General features: G+C 60.8%; 1 protein-coding gene across 7 annotated transcripts; it reads right to left on the bottom strand.

Moving 5' to 3' along the window:
* Positions 1-663: 663 nt before the first annotated feature.
* On the bottom strand, positions 664-11,495 carry PTPN7 (protein tyrosine phosphatase non-receptor type 7). Of its 7 annotated transcripts, none has more exons than XR_011499359.1 (11): positions 11,169-11,495; positions 9,972-10,144; positions 9,302-9,485; positions 8,945-9,029; positions 7,396-7,472; positions 6,108-6,245; positions 5,685-5,795; positions 4,858-5,015; positions 3,307-3,420; positions 2,243-2,388; positions 664-2,150 (listed from the first exon to the last, which is right to left on the bottom strand). XR_011499359.1 is itself a non-coding variant. In XM_070501395.1 (11 exons), the coding sequence occupies exons 2-11, from the start codon at positions 10,091-10,093 to the stop codon at positions 1,967-1,969; spliced, it is 1,341 nt and encodes a 446-aa protein (XP_070357496.1). In that variant the 5' UTR covers positions 10,094-10,144; positions 11,169-11,495; the 3' UTR covers positions 664-1,966. The 7 variants fall into 7 exon arrangements, 4 of the variants coding, with proteins under 4 accessions (XP_070357496.1, XP_070357497.1, XP_070357495.1 ...); XR_011499360.1 differs by having other exon boundaries at positions 664-1,513; XR_011499358.1 differs by having other exon boundaries at positions 8,945-9,026.
* Positions 11,496-15,217: the final 3,722 nt, after the last annotated feature.

Below are 15,217 nucleotides of genomic sequence, written 5' to 3'. Positions count from 1 at the left end.
AGCCTCTGGTCCAAGGTGAAATGAATGTTTGGGTCTGATGCTGATTTTCGCTAGGATCACCCAGATACTTAAGATAAAATCCTGCTGGCGGGGAGGGGGGCGGTCTCCAGTGAGGAGGATCTGCGGCAAATGGGTAAGTTGGCCTGTTCTGGGAAAAACCAAAATTTTCTCCCAGAGGAGAATTGATGGTGGGAGGTGCCCCTAACCCCAGGGCCCGCTGACCCCAGCTGGCGGTACCCCGACTTCCCAGGCTTCAGGGCAGTCCCCGCCCCATGCTGGGTGCTCCTGAGTGTTTGTTGTTCATCCATGGAGAGTGTTGCTTTAGTCAAAGGTGCATAAATGGTCAGTGTCAACCGCACCTGTCAAATGGCCCCAGGATGAGCCCAGAGCAGCAGACAGAGGCCAAGGTGGAGGGGTCACAGAGCCTTGGCTTAGCATAATGCTCTGGATTTTTTGTGTCGTCCTTCTATTTTGCTCTAAGTCTCTCTCTAGCTCCTAAGGGTCACCTCTGCCCCGTTTCCTAAATTGACTCCAGGTTCACTTGGTTTTATGTGTCCCTGGAAGGGCTAGAAGGTTCCATGCCCCAGGGAAGGGCCTGCAGCCTGCTCCTGGTCTATGGATTTTCTCTCTCTATTGCTGTAAAGGGGCTCCAGATGCCTGAGAAGATGGAAAGAAGGAATGAATCAGCCATCCCAGAAGACTTTATTTTCCCACATGGCTGCTTTTCCAGAGGCGCACTCTCTAAGTTCTGGAACAGGCTGGGGCCACAGCGCCCGGGGTGGGGAGCCTGTGCAGTTGCTGCCCTCCTGGCTGGGTCCGAACTCTCTGCCCAGCCTCCCGGGCACAGACTGTGGGTGTCCCTCAGAGGGGTTGGGGAGGGTACAGGTATGGGGAGCCCCCTACCGGAGCTGGAAGGAGGGAGGCGCTCAATAAGGCCCTGCGGGAACATGAAGAAAATGAGCCTCGGTTTCAGTGCTGTGTGTTCCTTGGAAGAGATGTCATAAATGAGGAGGCCCAGCTGTTCTCCAGCTCCAGCTCCTCAGGGGTCCACAGAGAACTGGCACGGGCAGAGGCAGACCCCAGGGGCTCTGTGCCTGCAGGAGGGGTGCCTCCCTCTCCCCATGGGCAGCCCATCTTGGCTTCACGGATGACGGCTTTGATGGCTTCCTGGGGTGTGGACATCAGCCCTGAGATAGATCTGGGGTGCCCTGGAAATTGTGTTGATGCCGAGATGATGAGGGGAGTTAGTTCTCTGGGGTAGACTGTGCGGGGTCCCGGTTTGGTCTGAGCTCCCAGCTCTGCCCCACATGGCTTAACTCAGACTGTTCCTGGAAACAACCACGCTCTCCAGGTGTGCTCTGTGCACGCAGGGGGCAGAGGGCCGTGGGGTGCCCATTATCTAAAACCAGGCCGTGCTCTCCGCCTCCTCCTCTCTCCTCTTTCTTCTGGACTTCCTGGATGCCCAGGATGTCTTCTGAGGTCATGGAAGGAAGACAGAGGATGCTGGGCCTCCCTAGGGAGCAACTGAGGTGAGTGGCCGGCCACTATGGAGGTGGGACAGCCCTCTGGGCCTCTGAGGGTCCCCACACTTTCCCTCTTCCAGAAATTTCAGCTGCTTGGCCCGTTTTTTTCTGTCGCCTGCCCCCAGGGACATGAGTGGGCGCAGGGGAAGTCTGGGTCCCTGTTCTCTCTGGGGGGTATCCACCTCTCGCAGATGTGGAGTGAGGAAGCACAGCGTCACTGCTGGGATGTCGAGAACGTGGCCAAAGTCAGGACCAGCCTGATCCCAGCTCTGGCACTTGGCCTATACATGGGCAGGGTCATGGAGAACGACCTTGGGGTCACTCTCTTGCCGGCCCCAGGAAGGGGATACAGCTGGAATGGCTTCTAGGAAGTTCTCTGATTGTTTTCCCCGTGAGGCAGCAAAGCACTTAGGTGTCCATGTCATAGACGAAGAGACTGAAGCTCACAGAGGGTTTGAGAGAAGACCAGACCCCTGGGCTTCTATCTCAGACCTGTTGTCAACGCCACCTCCTATCTTTAAGTTCAGAGGGACGTGGGAGTTTGCCCCTAGTGTCCACGAGAGGAAGGAGAGGACTGGCCAGTGGTGAAGACCTGCACTCCGGCCTCGGTCCTTGCTGGTCAGCTTCCTGTAACCACACACGCTCACTGAGGGGGCAGCCTCTTCCCATGCGCACCCAGGAGGACCCTAGGCCACAAAGCCCTCTTTCCCCAGACCCACCTTCCCAGGCCTGGGAGAAGTCGGCGCCTGGGCTGGTGGAGGGCGTCGGGGGTCAGGGGCTGGGCTCCCCCGGCAGCTGGGCAGCGTACAGGGCCAAGGTGTGGTGCAGGAACTGGTACTGCTCCGTGGTCTGGATCATCCCGCCCCTGGGAGGAGAGGCACACAGACCTGAGCGTACGAGGGTCGGCTCGGCCGTCCTCGCTGTCCTCCAGGGAGAGCCTGACATTCCCCAAGAATCTGTCAGCTCCTCCACATACATTCATCCTCTGCCTCCTGCTCCTTCTGGCTGCCCCTCAGCCCTTCCCCACGAGGGAAGCCCCCTGCCACTTACCCAGGGCTGAGCCCAAGGACTGGCTGTGCCAAGGAGGAGATGCCCCCCCCACCCAGCACTTGGTCTTCTCTAACCACCAGCTCCTGGGTAGAAACAGCCCCTGATTCCTCAGACCAGGCCAGGGATGTCCCTGAGCCTAAGGTTTCCTCTTTCCAATAACCTTGAAAGTACCAATAATAATTCCGTACATTTGTCTAGTAGGTTCTCATGTTTCCCAAACACTTTCACATAAGTTAACTCATTCCTTACAACAGTTTTTTGGGGGGATGGGGCCACTATTTCTCTCTAGATAAGAAAGAAGGGCCCAGAGAAATTCAGTGACAGCTCAGGGAGGCGTGAGTCAGAATTTGCACCCTGGTCCCTGTCTCCAAAGTCAGTGAGCGTCTGTGCACTTCCTGTGGCCGCCTGGTGTCTAGAACCAGCCACAACCCTTTCCGCTGCCTTTCCCCTGAGTAGGGAATTTAGAAGAACCAAGACGAAAACAAAAAAGATCGAAGGCCCGGGGAAAGCCACAGAACGGCGTCTTTAGTCCTAAACCCCAAGCTAAGATTCTAGATTGAGATTCTCTCCTGGGTGTTAATCACAAAAGAAATAGGTCTTTAAGCAAAAGGGGCCCCTTCCTTTCTCGCAGGAAGTGCTCAGCGGTGGGCATCTGTGACTGCTCTGACCCCGGGAGGCACTGATGCCGCTCGCTCGTTAATAGTCTCGGTGCTGTTTACCTCCGTGGACCCACCTGTCCAGCCGCAGTTGGCACACGATGCCCAGAATGTCTACTTCCCCTCGGGCCTTCAGTTGTTGACATCCAATTCGGGTGGCGATGAAACAGCCGGTCCGGCCAATCCCTGCACTGGACGTAGCCAGGGAGCGAATGGGGGGTCACGGGAGAACAGGGAACATGGGGGTCAGGTGAGCGGGGAACGTGGGGGCCGGGCCCCCAACCATAGGGAAAACAGTAGGAGCTAAGGGCACTGTGTTTGGGCGGAGGACATGGGGACGGAGGAAGGTGGCAGTGCCTCCACGGGTCACAGCTTTACACTGGAGGAGGCTACATTGTACCCGCCTCATTAAACAGATTCCAGGTCACCCTTGGTCCTTGTGCAGGCGTGAGGAGCTCTCCTCGCTTGGCAGTGCACAGCAGTTTCCAACTGACGGTGCTGTGCTGGGCCTGCTGACCCCTGAGCCCCTTATCTAACCGCCACTTCCTCCCCGCAGACACGTCTTCACAGCTGCCCACACTCAGCCCTGTCCCCAGCCGGCTCCTCCCCACAGTCCTCTCCACTCTGCTGTCTTGTCCTTTATTTCAAAGCCTTCTCCTTTCTTAGGAGCTTTCCCGTGCACACCCCTGATGGAGGCGCCCCGTGACTCCCGGCACTCACGCCCCTGTGGGGTGGGGAGCCCTTGCTGTCTGCACTTCTGTCTCTCTGTTCCGTTAGGATCTGCCCCAAATGGCTTCCTGTTTGCAGCTTGTCCCCTGTGTCACCCCCTAGTCCACCTCAATATACTTGATATGCTTTAGCCAAAGTATTCTTTTCAAGTGGCAAATCCAAGTTTCTTAGCCCGTCCTACAAGGTCCCTCACCACCTGGACTTCACCCACCTTCCAGACCCATCTCTCGTCACTGTCCCCACCACATCACTGCCAAGCACCCACTCTCTAATTTACTCCCAGCAAAGTGTCCCCCTTTACATTTCATCTCTGGGCCTTTGCACATGCTGCTCCAGCAGCCTAGAGCACTTTCCCTTTCCCCTCTTCACTTTTCGGGTCTTAGCTTAGAGGTCCTTCCTCCTGGAAAGCCACTTCTGGCCAAAGTCTGGTGGGGCGACTTGGTTCTGTGCTGTGCACACAGCCTGTCACAGCTCTCATCTGCTGTGTGTTTAATTGTGTTATCTGCTGTCTGTTCCACCAGACTCTATACCCATCAGGCCAGAATCCTGTCTCCTTAGCATCGAACACCATGCCTGACAATAGCAGGTTTCCAGTAAACGTTTGTTGAATGAATGAATGAGTTCCCTGACAGCAGGGACCACGTTTATTTCCTCCCCCAGCAGCCTGGGGGCTTCCTGATCTTCCCTCCCCTCTTTGGACTGTGCCTGGATGTCCAGCCCAGAAGACCAGGTTCTGCACCAAGGAGGGAAGAAGAACAGAGCGCTGGCTGGATGACCGAGAGGCTCCTGTCCCAGTGAGAACTGGGCCTGCCCGACTGCTCTGCTTGGAGCCCTTCCCAGGAGAGACCCCGTGGAAGGGGGCCTGGCCACGGGCTGCGGTGGAGGGAGACGCCACATACCTGCAGTGGACCACGATGGGCCCGGTGTTGGCGGCCGTCTCTGGGCTCTCCTCCACCTCGGCCACCAGGCGCAGCAGGGGCCCCGCCGACTCGGGGGTCTGGTGGTCAGGCCAGGCCGAGAAGAGGATGTGCTTCACAGACCGGTGCTCCTCCTGGTGCTGGGGTGGGGACAAGGCTTGAGAACCGGGGTCGGGGGGGCACACTGCCCCCCCCTTCTCTGTGCCAGAGGAGGGTGAGGGCTGGAGTTCTCCGTGGGGCAGCCACGGCCCCGAGCAGGTCATCGTACCCCACCATTCCCCCCTCCGAACGCTGGAAGGAGCACTGTCAGGGGAGAGCAGAAGGACCCTAGTTCAGGGCCTGCCTCTGACACCGACTAGCACGTGACTTTGGGCAAGTCCCTTAATCTCATTTTCTTCACCCAGAAAGTGGGGACAGTGCAGTGGTATTGGTTTACTTCCCAGGATGCTTGGAGGGTAATGCGTCGATAGAGAAATGCTTTGAAAAGCATAAAGCGCTCTACAGTGGTATGGGCTGTTTAAGGCACTTTTATGTGCGCCCCTGTACATCTCTGTGGACCTCCTGTCGCTCCTGGGGACCCCGGCTCTCCTCTCCTGGCCCATTCAGCAGAGATGGATGGTTCCTGGTGGCTCCTACTGGGTTTGGTGGCTCTGCCCTGTTTGACTGGAGGCTCCCTGAGGACAGCGCCCTTGTGTGTCTTCCTTCTGGGCCTCAAGCACTTCTCTTAGGTGTGGGTTCAAGAAGGTTTAGATCTGAGTTCCAGAGAAGTGGGGGGTGACCTGACCAGGCCTGGCCCCAGAGGGTGGTACCTGGATGGAGAGCTGCCGCACGGTGTATTCTGGGTGCTCTTTCACATCCTGGACGCGAATCCGAAAGGGTCCGTAGGTGTCCTCTTCTGTGGGCCAGTAGAGGACACATTTCTGGGAGGGAGGGAGGGAGTCAGAAGGGGGAAGCGTCCATCAGCTGGAGCAGGGACTGGGGGGTCATTAGCACCTGCTGGGGGCTCCAGAGCTTGGCGCCTGCAGATGAAGTGCTCGCCCGTCCTGTGTTCCGGCTGTGCTAGCCTCCACAGGTGCATCTCAGGGACTTTTCTGAGAGCTGCACGCTGGGCCTGGCTACAGGTGGTCTCAGCCACCAGGGAGCCCCTGGTCTTGAGCGGCCCAGAGCTGGGGCGTGTGCGTGGTGGAGCGTAGCCCTTTCTGGGGTCCCCAGGGCTGTGGTCTGCCTCTTACCTCCTTGCTCTCTCGGAGCTGAGTGAGCATGACAATGAGTGACACTTCTTCCTGCCACACCATCTCCCAGAAGTCCGACACGGTGTTGGGCATGGGGCCCTGGGTAGCAATGTAGGCCTTCTCCTGCCCGCCGTATCCCTGGGGGGTGCGCAGAAGGGACAGGAAAGCAGTGAGTGTCCCAGACTCTGCAAGTCCTAGGACCAGGCTGAAGCTGTGAACACGCACACCTGGACACACATGCACCAAAAGCACACACCGGAAGCCACGTGGTGGGAAGGACACAGGCTCTGGAGTGAGGAACAGCTGATTCCAAATCTACGTTCTTCTGGTCTCTGGCTGTGCCACCGTGAGCAGCTCACCCAGCTCTGTAGCCTCAGTGTTCTCATCCGTAAAGGGGGCATAATATCTATCTTGCATGAATGTTGTGCACATTAAATTGAAGAAAGAACATTGAGAGTCTAGCATGGATCAGGACCTCTGTACCATGTGCCCCTTCCTCCCCTGCTTTATACTATTGCAAAGTGAGAAAACAGTGTGTCTGTTGAATGAATGTTTCACTTTTGCATATTACTTGTATACATTTAGTAGCAAGATGTGGTGCCCACTTGCCAGCTCTTGTTCTCCGCTTCAGAATCCCCAGCTTCCTGCTCCTCAAGAGGATGCAGGAGCACCTGTCCACTTGGTTTCTGCTGCCAAGGGGAGAACACGTTCCTCACGGCGTCCCTGGCGAGCGACTTCTCGTCTCGGCCCGCTGTCCTGCCCACTTTGAACCACTAGAGAGCGCTGCCTTACATCTATTTGGGGCCAACGGAGGTGGGAAGGGAGGTGGAGCTGCCTTCGGGTTCCTACAGCTTGATGTTAAATCATCTCCACAAAGAGGGGCTGCTCGGGGGGCATTTAAGGCCGGAGAGAGAGGAAAGGGGGACAGCGGGGAGCTCCCGTGGGTGCTGGCACATGCCATGCAGACCTCAGAGAGGCTGGCGATTGGGTTCAACAATGCCTGCTCCTCCACCTTTACAGGTCGGCATGGAGGAGGTGACAGGGCAGGGTAAGGAGACCGGGTGGTCTCTCCTTTTCAGGTTGTTTGACATCTGCTCTGTGTTCTTGGTTGGTGTCTCGGGCCCTGTTCGGTGTCCGTGCCAGCTTGGTAGGGCCAAGGAGGCCATGATTCGGGGTCAGGAAACCCAGGCACCCGAACCGCCAGCTGCAGCTGGCAGATTCTCTGTGGGCCTCTTCAAACACAGCTCGCCCCCATTCCTCGCGCCCCCGCCACAGCCGGGCCACTCACCCGGACGTAGTTGGCGTTGATATAGTCTCCATCCTCTTGGCTCTGTGCCCGGCCTAGACAGACACGGCTCTGGGGATCTAGGAGGTAGAAATCAGGGGAAATCAGAGGCCAAAAGGTAACCACTGCAACTCCAGCGGGGCCGAGAAGAGCAGGTGGCCCGGTACCCACTGGATGACTTTACAGACAGTGAGGAGCCGCAGGATGTTTTCGAGCAGTAGAGTGACGCGATCCAAGTGGCATGATTTGGGAAGAGTGGGGGGGGGGGGTGCTGTCCAGCCTGGACCAGCGAGGAAAGGCAACGGAGACGCCAAAACCTAACGGGATGCTGTGGTGGTGTGCTAGCCTTGAGGTCAGTGAGGCTGGAGAATAGGGTTGTGCCCATAGGAGCAGAGAACGGGATGTTGTGGAGGGAGAATGTTTTCTGATGGTGAATGCAGGATTCAGATGATTTGTCTGAAGTCGTGATGGAGAACCGGCCTTAGAACCCGGGTTTCCTGCCACCACTGGGGGTGTCAGCCTCTCCCACTGCAGGCGAGGGCTTTCTCCAGTCCAAGCAGGATGAAGAAGCTGGCTTGTGAGGACAGGAGAGGTGAGGCGAGGAGAGGAGCGGAGAGGAGAAGGGGCTCGCTCTCCCAGCGCCAGCCTGTTCCGGGCAGAGGTACGCAGGGGGCCAGGGCACCTCAGGCTCGGGGACCTCCCCCTCCCTGGCTTCAGGCTGGCCCTAATTAGGCCAAGAGCAGGCTGCTCCCTCTTCCTCCAGCTGGCTGAGCGCTGACAGCCCTTGACCCAGCCGTGCAGGCAGAGGACCGGGACCGAGGATTCGAATGCAGTGCGAGCAGAGAGCTGAGGCCTCGGCCTGGCCCCTGGCCGTGCAGAGGTGAATTGCCAGATAAGGCTGCCGTGAGGGAGGAAGGGGAGAGAGAGGGAGAGTCCCCAAGGACTCTTCCTCCCGCTGAACAACAGGAGGTGCTGATGCCCCGGTCTGCCAATCTTGCAGGGTCGCCTTCTTATAGCTCCGTGACCCCGGTCTCCAGCCTGTCACTGCTCTCTCGCAGACCCTGCCCTGCCTCCATGGAGTTTCTTAAAGCCCTCTCTTGGGGAGCTGTCCCGATGGCAGCTCTTCACTGCAAACCTTTGCTGGGCGTTTCCCATGGGGAAGAGGAGGAAGAAGGTTTGGTGCAACGAGCTGTGCAAGCTTGGGCAAGTTATGCAACTTCTCTGAGACTCAGTTTCCTCGTTTGTAAAATGGGGATAATGACACCATAATACCGACTTCATGGGGTCCTTGTGAGCAGTGAATTACTCTAGGGGACGCTGAGCATGCCTGGCCACGGGAAGCATCTGCACAGGAGAGTGCCTGTCTCCTCGCTGGGGTTATGGTTACTGCTCCTTCTGCCCCCGCACAGGCATGGTTTTGGAATTTCTCTGCTGAAAGAAGATGCTCCAGGGCAGGTGGCTCATCCCTGTCGAGGGCTGTGTGTCTGGCCTTTGGCACCTCTCCAGCCCCAGGGACAGCACCGTCCCCTCGGATCCCAGCCACGGTGCTTACTTGGCAAGATGGTCTTGTATCGGTCCTTGGAGGCGTGGCCAGGAATGTCCAGGTCTTCAGGGCTCACAAAGTTTGGGGGGATCTTCTGGCAGGAGGAGGGAACAGTGAACACCCGTCCCCAGGCTCCCCACCCCTTCCACCCTCGTCTAGCAGAGCTGGGCCGGCGGCTCCCTCCTGGCAGGTCAGGATGAGGTGGAGGGCTAAGGAGAGGGCAGGTGCGGTCTACCCCCCTGAGCCCTGGGGTTCTCTTTCCTAAGGGCCCAAGGAGGAGACATGCCCGCAGGGCCCAGGGCAGAACGGTGCCAGCTGCCTCTGACTCAGAGGGCAGAGGGGCTTGGGGGGACCCCGAGTTCTTACCAAGAATTCCTCTTCCAGTTGCTTGGGGCTGGGCGGCTGGTGCTGCAGGGCCCAGCGGGTGAGGGGGTGTCCGGCTGTGCGCAGGAAGTGTAGGGTGACCTCCCGGGGTGTGTTCACTGAGCAGATGGGCTCCACAGCCCCCAGGGACCGCACGTCCAGCATCAGAGCGACGTTGGAGCCTCGCCTGCAGGCCCAGAACCAGGGTCCAGTGAGCGCCCAAGCCCGCGGGCTCTTCTCAGTTATTAGGTTATGGGGCCTGTCCGAGGACGTGGCTGCTTATCGTCCCCTTGACCCCGAGGCCCCGTGAAGTTGAGGGTTCTGGCCCCTGCTGCCTGTCCTTCTCCTTTTGTCAGCCAGAACAGGGCAGCCAGGAACCCCACTGCTGCCTCCCTCTGCCCACCTCTGCCCACCCCCGACCCGGCCCCTAAAGCTTGCACCCACATCCAAACCCAAGATGGCCCTGCTCTGGGGCTGCTCAGCCCATCCTGGTGGATGTGAAACTTCGTGCCCCAGACAAGTAAAGGGCACGTAAACGATGAGCAAGCGAACACATCTGGTCTCTTTCTCAGGTTGGTGTCAACAGCCCAGGGCCCTCTGGACTCAGCTGTCGGAGCCCGAGGGGCAGATGGTGCTGGGGGCTGGGAAGGCCCCCTCCCACGACAGATCTCACCTCTCCTGCAGCCGCACATGCTTCTTGGCTGGCGCTTTGGTGGGTGGAGGCTGGGTCATGGCTGCCTCCAAAGACGAGGGCGGTGCCTGTGCTCTGGATGGCCCCCCACGGGCCTGGACCATGCTGGGGTGGGTGCTGGGCCCAGGGGAGGCTCACTCAGCCATGGGGTTCGCCTGCAAGACAGGGCCCCTCAGCTACTGACCTCGGGCCTGCCCGACTGGCCAGAGGAAGGCACCCAGGCCCAGGCTGGCCTTCTGCCCCCCGGCACTGGTTTTCACTGGGCGTGTCTTCTGTTCCCCAGGCAGTGGTGTCATTCTCACTGGGGGAAGGCCAGGATCTCCACAACAGGGGGACCCAGGGAGGCAGGCAGTGTTGGGTTAGAGCAAGGGTTCCAGATTGGGGGTGAAGATGGGAAAGAATCCAGAAGGAGGCAGAGAGGGGAGAAGAGGCTGCTGGAGCCCCAAGTGTGTTCCTGGAGGACACACAGCCCTTGTGTTCTGTGTCAACCAGAGGGAGGCCCACAGAGCCTGTCTAGGTTTAGCCGGTGGGCCTTGTCTGAATGGGGAATTTGAGGCCTCTCGCAGCATTGGGGCTGGTCGGGGACCCAGGCATGCCGGGCTGCTGGCCCCCCACGGGACCCGCTCCTAACCCTACCCCTCCCAAGTTCATCCTGGCATCTGGGGTCTCTGTCCAGGGGGTAGGCTGGGGGTGTTTCCTTCCTCCTCTGCCCATCCCCCCGATCTCCCGCCTCTGCAACCGTCACAGGAAATGGCCTCACCAAGCCCTTGGGCGACAGCGCATGGTGAGGCGACAGCTGGGGGCACGCAAGGGGGCACAGAGGTGGTGGGGCCACCTCCTCCCGGGGGACAGCCCCCACCTCCGGGGTCACAGCTCCCCAGGTGGAGGGGGTGTCAGTCGCCACGCCCGCTGGGATGGAAGTGAGGGGAGAGTGTGGCCCTGCAGATGCGCGTGGTGGAGGGAGGCCCCCCCAGGAGCAGGAGGGGGTTCTTCAGCCTCTGCTCTCCTGCCGCCCCCTGCCCTGCCCCTCGGGGACGTCAGCCAGGTCAGCACCCATTCCCCAGCACTGTGGCCCCCTACGCGCCCTCTCGCACCCGCTCCTTGGGGATGCCCTCCCGTCACCCCAGGGGTCCGCAGCCCCGGGGCCTGGGACTCCTCCTCCCCCATTCAGGTACTTACTGAAGCAGCTGTGTCCCCCAGGCTGCCTCTTGCCAGCTGTCTGTCTGTCTGTCGGTCTGTCTTTGAGGGCTGAGGAGGCTTCAGGAAGCCAGCTTCCTCCCTCAGCCCCTCCTCGCTGCCACCCACGCACACCCCAGCTGCATGCTGCCCTCCTGCGCCTGCCGCTGCCACCAGGGGTCGGTGCCTCCTGCCTGTGCCCCTCTGGGGCGGGCTGGCCGCGTCCCAGCACCTTCGCCATGGGCCCAAGCCCTGCTGCCTGGGAATGGGTGAGGGGCGACCACGCAGGTGCCCCAGCTCCCAAACTCTCCTCCTTCTGCAGCGTTCCTGTGGGCCTCTGTCACATCCAGCCTCTGCCTGCATGCTGGGCAGAGCTCGGCTGACCCCCGGCTCCAGGCTGTCCCACCAAGAACCCAGGTTGCTCCTGTTGAAGCCGACCTTGGCCGCAGACGAGTCTCCACTGCTCTGCTTCGGCCCCAGAGCCTTGCCCTGGAAGCCCTTGTCCTTTCCGCCATGGGACTTCACAGGGAGCACGGCTGCGCCTCCCCAGAGCGGAGGTGGGCGCAGACCTGAGGTGGGGTGGGGAAGAACAGAGGCAGCAATCCTCGCTCCCCGTGGGAAAGGAAGGCCCAGGCCAGGCCGGAAGGTCATCCCAGGCCTGCGCCCCACCCCAGCTCTCAGCGGCCGCTGTCTGAGACGGTCCAGCCAGCAGGGAAGCAGGCGGCAGAGACAGCCTGACGGACAGTCTGGGGGCCTTTCCCCGGCTCCCAGCCCCTTCCAGGCCTCCTCCCAGAGCCCCGACCTCTAGGTAGAAGACTTACGGAGCGTGGACAGTCTCTGGCCCTCTCTCCAGGGGCCTCCCATGTCTTCTTTGCCGCTGGGGCGCCTGCATGCCTGGGGTCCGGGGAGTTGCCCCCAAGTCCAGACTCTACTGCCCCCCTCTCCCCTGCTGCCTGGGCTCGGCGGGCCCCTTGCTGGCCAGCAGCCCAGAGGTTCATGCTCTCTGCTCGTCTCCTTTCACCTTGCAACGTTCCAAACGCCCTTCCACCCGGCCCCCGACTCACGCGATCCCTGTCCTCGCTCTGCCTCCCACTTCTCTGATTCAGCCGTCAGACGGTGACAGCAAAGAAGAAATGATGTACAATAGGCACAGGGGGTGGGCACGCGCAGGGGGCGGTGGGGAGGGGCTGGCCTTCCACTGGCCCGTCTGGGAGGAGGGCTGAGATAAAGGACAGGATGACCTGTGGAGCTCTGGCGGTGGGCACTGGGACAAGCCCCTGTCTGAGCCTGGCATCCGTGCTCCCCTGGGGGTGGGGGGCTTCCCTGAGAGCAGAGCTGGTGTCCGGGACGGGGAGAGAGGGCAGGAGTCTGGGAATGCCTGCTCTCCCTGTGGGAAGTGACTGAGGTTGGCCTCGGCCTCCACCCCCCCACCCCACCCCCACCCCACCCCCAACCCGCTGGTGTTTCCACTAGTGGATAGTGGGGCCCTGGGGATCAAAGAGGGGCAGGAGGGGATGGGAAAGAGGGCCACCCCCTCTGGGCCAAGCTGCTGGTTGTTATCAAGAACAGGAAGCCAGGATACCACAGGGGTGGGGACGAGGAAGTGGGCAAAGCCCTCGCCCCTCTGGCCCACGAGGGCCCCCTAGGTTTCCCTGTCTGAGGCTTATTGGCTGAGGGCATAGCCCTCCCCTCACGAGGCTGCGGTTTGAGGAGCTGGAAGCTGAGCTCTTGGGTGGAGAGCAAGGAAGAGGGGGCAGGAGACGGGGAAGGTGGTTGGGTGGGGGTCACGGTGGGGCATCTGCAAGACCCTGAGGAGCTCCCAGTGACCTTGGGTGCATTTGGGGAGGAGGCATAGCCATCCCTTGCCTCCTGCCCGCTCCCTCTCTCTCTTCTGCTGAGAAATGCTGGACATCTGCTGAGGTGTGACCAGGGGAGGCACCACCCACAAGCCTCAGATGGGACAAGACACGTGTCATCGTCCTGCAGCCTGGGACATCTCTCTGCCCTCTCTGGGGTGGACTCGGCCCCATCCAGGCTTCTGGGAGGGGGGCGGGGAGGCATAGAGGGCCCTGGGAGTGACTCCCCCTCCAGAACCTTCCCGGTCTCTGGTGTGGAACCGCCAGACAGCTCTCAAACCTTCGTCACTCGGATGGATGATCTGCCTGCCAGCGTTGGGACTTGGTCCCAGCCACCCTCGACTCCAGAGAAAGTGCATCAGTCCTCGAAAGCCAGGAGGACCTGCCAGTCTGCACTGTGGCTTCTTAGTTGTATGACCCTGGGGAAGTGACAGAACCGCCCTGAGGCTGTATCCTCATCCGTCCTCCCTTCCCAGGGGTGAAGCCAGCGCCTGCCTCTTGTCAGGAGTTCTGAGTCCTGTGAAGTGTCTGCACCGACCCGACGGTGCTCAGGAGCCATCGGCTGCCGGGGCTGCTGTGGGAGGGGGTCCGGGGCAGCGTCTGGGTGTGAGTCTCATCTCTCTGCAGACCCCTGTCCCCACTGCCCACCCTCTCCAGCCAGCCTTCAGGGAGGGCTGCCCAGCACACCGCCTCCCTCCCCCAGTCACTCCCCAGTCCCAGGGCTGCGAGCCACACCTCCCTGTCCTCAGTGTGAGGAGCCCCTCAGAGGGGCAGGTTATCCGGGATTCTCAGAAGTCCTTGCTCAGCACAAGGGAGCAGGCCAGGCTGCTGCCAGCCCAGTCAAAGGCTGCCACCCTATAAAATTCCAAAGGGGGATCTCGAGGACAGGGTCAGTCGCCAAGGCCAGGACTCCTGGGTCCTGCACACTCCCTGTGTCCTGTCCCCTTCCTTGGCCTTCCCCCTTCCTCTCTGGAGAAGCCCTAGGCTCCCAGATCCTCCGACACCCCCAACTCCTGGGCCAGCCCCGCCGGCTTCCCCCAGTGTGTCCCTGCTGTGTGGGGGAGACAGAGACACAGAGAGCCGGGACCTGGGGTGGGGGGGGCCTCTCCCAGGAGGAGTCAGGGGGACGTGGGAGGAGTCTCACAGTGAGTGGGGCAGAGAAGTGCTGTTAGGAACGTGGGATGAGCCTGGGCCGGCAGGGGGCAGGGAGGCCCCTGGGCGTGTCCTGGGGTCCTATCTCTGTGGGCCACCCGGAATGCCCAGCCCTCTCCCGACCCAGTTTCCATGACCACTTCTGGGTGCCTGCTGGTGAGGGGGCTTTCCCCTACCTAGCCCCCCAGCCGAAAGACCAGTCACTCAGGCCAGTTGGGCACCAGGGGAGCCAGGGCAGCCTGCTGGGAGCTCCAGCGAGGAGCCCCGCTCTCTGCCGGGTGGCTGGACCTGGTCCCCGTCAGGAGGACTTTAGGACAGAATAGAGTCTCTCCCTCTCTCTCAAGCCCAGAGCTGGCAAAATGGGCATCTGTTCCCCAGCAGGGCCTTTTCTTCCCAGGGGAACCTCCTGTCCCCCCTGCCCCTCCTTGATGTCCCTGGATGCCGACACATGCACATTCATCCAGATAGGTGTGCGCACCCTCATGGATCGCCGTCCACACACATGCCCAGGCTGCCGGCACACGCGTGCACAGCTCCTCGCAATCCTTCTGCCTTCCCACAGCCTGGTCAGCGGGCCCTGGGCCTCCCTCTCCAGTGACCTTCCCCAGAGCGTGGGAGGAGGACTGGGAGACTGGGCAGTCCATGCCAGCCCACCCCTCCTGCCTGGTGGTTATCTTCCCCAGCGTGGGGAGGCCTGACGCAGGCCCGGGGAGAGCCGGTCAGGGGCCTGGGCCAGCCGCAGGAGAGCCCAGGCAGGCTCACATTTGGGAACCAGGACATCTGGACCCATCCCCTGCCCTCCTCTGCCTCCGGGCTGGCTCCTTCTAGAAGGAGTCAGTAGGTGCTCCGAGATCTGGGGAGGAACCGGGGTTCCCCAGGCAGAGGGTGTGGGTTTGTCTGTGTGAGCGGCTGCTGGAGGGGACTTAGCCCGTGGGAGGTTGTTTGCTGAGTGGAGAGGCCTGGGCTGGGGGGTCTGTCGCTTCTGTCAGAGCCTTTCTGCACCCTCCCTGAGCCACCCTCCCGTCCCCAAGGCGGCCCCAGGCT

The sequence above is a fragment of the Equus asinus genome, chromosome 30, assembly GCF_041296235.1.
Source record: "Equus asinus isolate D_3611 breed Donkey chromosome 30, EquAss-T2T_v2, whole genome shotgun sequence".
NCBI classification, from domain to species: domain Eukaryota; kingdom Metazoa; phylum Chordata; class Mammalia; order Perissodactyla; family Equidae; genus Equus; species Equus asinus.
Note: the sequence above shows the minus strand (reverse complement) of the source record. Positions and strands in the feature narration are given on the sequence as shown.

Bases quoted from the DNA above. Each gene is read 5' to 3' on its own strand.
- PTPN7 (XM_070501395.1), bottom strand. From the start codon at position 10,093: ATGGTCCAGGCCCGTGGGGGGCCATCCAGAGCACAGGCACCGCCCTCG. The intron at 9,486-9,971 runs GTGAGATCTGTC...CTGGGCCTGCAG, and splicing joins CATGTGCGGCTGCAGGAGAG to GCGAGGCTCCAACGTCGCTC. The intron at 2,411-3,306 runs GTGGGTCCACGG...TCGTACGCTCAG, and splicing joins TGCCAACTGCGGCTGGACAG to GTCTGTGTGCCTCTCCTCCC.